The sequence below is a fragment of the Penaeus japonicus genome, unplaced genomic scaffold, assembly GCF_977035675.1.
Source record: "Penaeus japonicus unplaced genomic scaffold, GWHDUDI00000001_assembly GWHDUDI00000004, whole genome shotgun sequence".
NCBI classification, from domain to species: domain Eukaryota; kingdom Metazoa; phylum Arthropoda; class Malacostraca; order Decapoda; family Penaeidae; genus Penaeus; species Penaeus japonicus.
This window is the reverse complement of record NW_028234406.1, coordinates 27992802-27995301: the sequence shown is the minus strand read 5'-3', so window position 1 is coordinate 27995301 and position 2500 is coordinate 27992802. Positions and strand designations below refer to the sequence as shown.

Here is a 2500-nt window from a genome sequence, read left to right as displayed (position 1 = left end):
TCGCTGCATTTTTCGTAGATGCTATAAAGGGTGAAAGAGAGAGGGAGAGAGAGAGAGAGAGAGAGAGAGAGAGAGAGAGAGAGAAATTTTCTGCTTCCTTTGTGACAGACCCATTTCCCTTTCATGTACAGCTGGGCAACATGTCCTCCACGGTGACTTTTATAGTCCTCCTACTCAGCTGTTATTACACAGGTAAGAAAACGTTTTCTGTCTCCTTCGTTTCAAATATATGTAAATTAAATCACATATAATAAATTAATAATCATGTAGATAAATGTATTAATAGATAATTAAACTGATAAATAAATAGACATATATATCCACATCTATCTATCTATCTTATTAATTCTTATCATATTCACCTTTCTAAGTGCAAATTTATTACCCGCGTATATAATTGTAGGTAAGACCATCTCTCAGCCTTTCATTCTACATGGGTATATATTGTTACCGTGTTCTTATGTTCTTCCAAAAGCCGGCCAGGAATGTTCTTCAGATGAACTCAGGTGCAGAGACAACACCCGATGCATTCCCCTCCGCTACATCTGCGACAACGACAACGACTGCGGCGACAATTCTGACGAGGACGAAACTCTGTGCGACGTAAGTTCATTGCAATTATGCAAAACACACACACACACACACATACACAGGATTAACAAGTCGTATCTAGCACACAGAAAGATTACAATAATAACAGTAATGATGAAAAAGCGATAACCTCAATAACAACAATTTATTCCTAATACACACACAAAACTAGTAACTACAGCATTAACGGAGTTAACGACAATGTCACTTAAACATTCCCATAAATGTCCCACCAGGCTTGGCGTTCCGAGACGTGCGACCGAGGCCAGTATATGTGTGAAAGATTCGGGGATGCGTCATGTGTTCCGATCCCCGATTATTGCGAAGCTTCGAACCCTCCGTGCACAGGAGACCTCGACCCGAGGATCTGCCATGTAAGGAGCGCGTAAACTTTGATGATGATTAATCTTCTGAATAGTGAACGGATATTGTGAAAAAAAATTGATTGTTAGTTGTTATAGCTATAGGGAAATGGAAGGATACACTTATAATATTTCTCTCTTACAAAGTGTTACTTTCTTTCTTTCAGATCGTAAATGATGGGAAGATCCAGAATTTCTCAACGATAATAGTCAATCCCGGTTGGTCTCGCCTCGTGTATCTGTTAAAAAAAAGAAATTATTATTAGCATTAGTGCCTTTGCTTATCATTAGTAAGAGTATGTTTAAACACGTGGACTTTGATTTATTAATGAATATGTTTGAGGAAGATAGCACAAAAAGGATGTCAAGAACACCCATGTATATCTGTTTTGATTCCTCAACTATCGATGCAACCGCCATTGTAAATTACCTTTCCCCTACTGGCAATACCCTTACTACTCTGACCGTCACAAATGCTTTTCAGGAGCCATTGACAATACTGTCATTTACACTTCTTCTTCTTCTCAGCTTATCCCTATTTGGGGTCGCCGTTTTTTATGAGCTTTCTCCAAGTACTCCTATTGTATGCTATTGCTATGTCATCTATGTTCTTTTCCTTCAAGTCCCTTTTTATACAATCTTTCCATCTGGTTTTGGGTATACCCTTTCTTTTATTCCCTTCTACTTCCATTTCCATAACCTCTCTCCCAACATGTTCTTCACCCTCCCTTCTCTTTACATGGCCAAACCACCTCAGCCTAGACTCTTGGATTTTCTTTGAGACTTCCCCTACTTTGGCTGTCCCTCTGATATATTCATTTCTGATCCTACCTTTCCTGGTAACTCCTGACATCCACCTAAGCATTTTCATCTCTGCCACGTCTAACTTTCTTTCTTCTTTATGTTTAAGAGGTGCTGCTTCCAGGCTGTAGGTTAAGGCTGGTGTAACTACGAATTTACACTAACATTGCTATATTGTCATGAATCAGGATATCTAACAACCTCTTACTCTGTTCTTTACACAGGTACAACCAACTTAAATAGGAGCAAGATTCGGGGAGAAGAGCTGAAGGAAGTTGTGAACTTCACCCTTAGTCACCCTGCTTGTCCACCATTGTTCACCCTCGTCGGGGACCAGTGTCTGTCTATCCTTTTTGTCAATAACGTGGGTAATTTTATTAGTGTTTATTGTTGTTATATATCATTAAGTTTATTAGCTGTACTTTATGTATTGTCAGTGTCGGTCGAAAGACCGTATCTGCTGCAAAGCCTTGGTGAAATATCATGGGTCTTGAATGAATGAACTAACGGTAGTCCTCCATTTTGGAAGGTCGCAAGTTTTGCCGGCTTTCTTGTTTCTTCGAGGATTTTTTTTTTTTTTTTTTTTTATTATTATTTTTTTTTTTTTGTCTTCACCCCCTGAGTTGACTCAGTATTCTCTGCGATTAGATATTTTAGAAAGTCTATCAGGGGATACTCTAGTAATCGCTTATCTCAAATTCAAACGGGAAATTATTAATAGAAAAATTGTATCAACAAATAAAACT

General features: G+C 38.4%; 1 protein-coding gene across 1 annotated transcript in view; it reads left to right on the top strand.

The window, feature by feature from the left end:
• LOC122265121 (uncharacterized) overlaps window positions 1-2500 on the top strand; it is a 4378-nt gene that overhangs the window by 811 nt on the left and 1067 nt on the right. The window contains exons 2-6 of the mRNA XM_043034255.2: window positions 132-192; window positions 476-603; window positions 828-965; window positions 1121-1172; window positions 1979-2118. Of these exons, the coding sequence (XP_042890189.2) occupies window positions 141-192; window positions 476-603; window positions 828-965; window positions 1121-1172; window positions 1979-2118 (510 nt within the window). The 5' untranslated portion in view covers window positions 132-140. The remainder of the gene's footprint in view (window positions 1-131; window positions 193-475; window positions 604-827; window positions 966-1120; window positions 1173-1978; window positions 2119-2500) is intronic.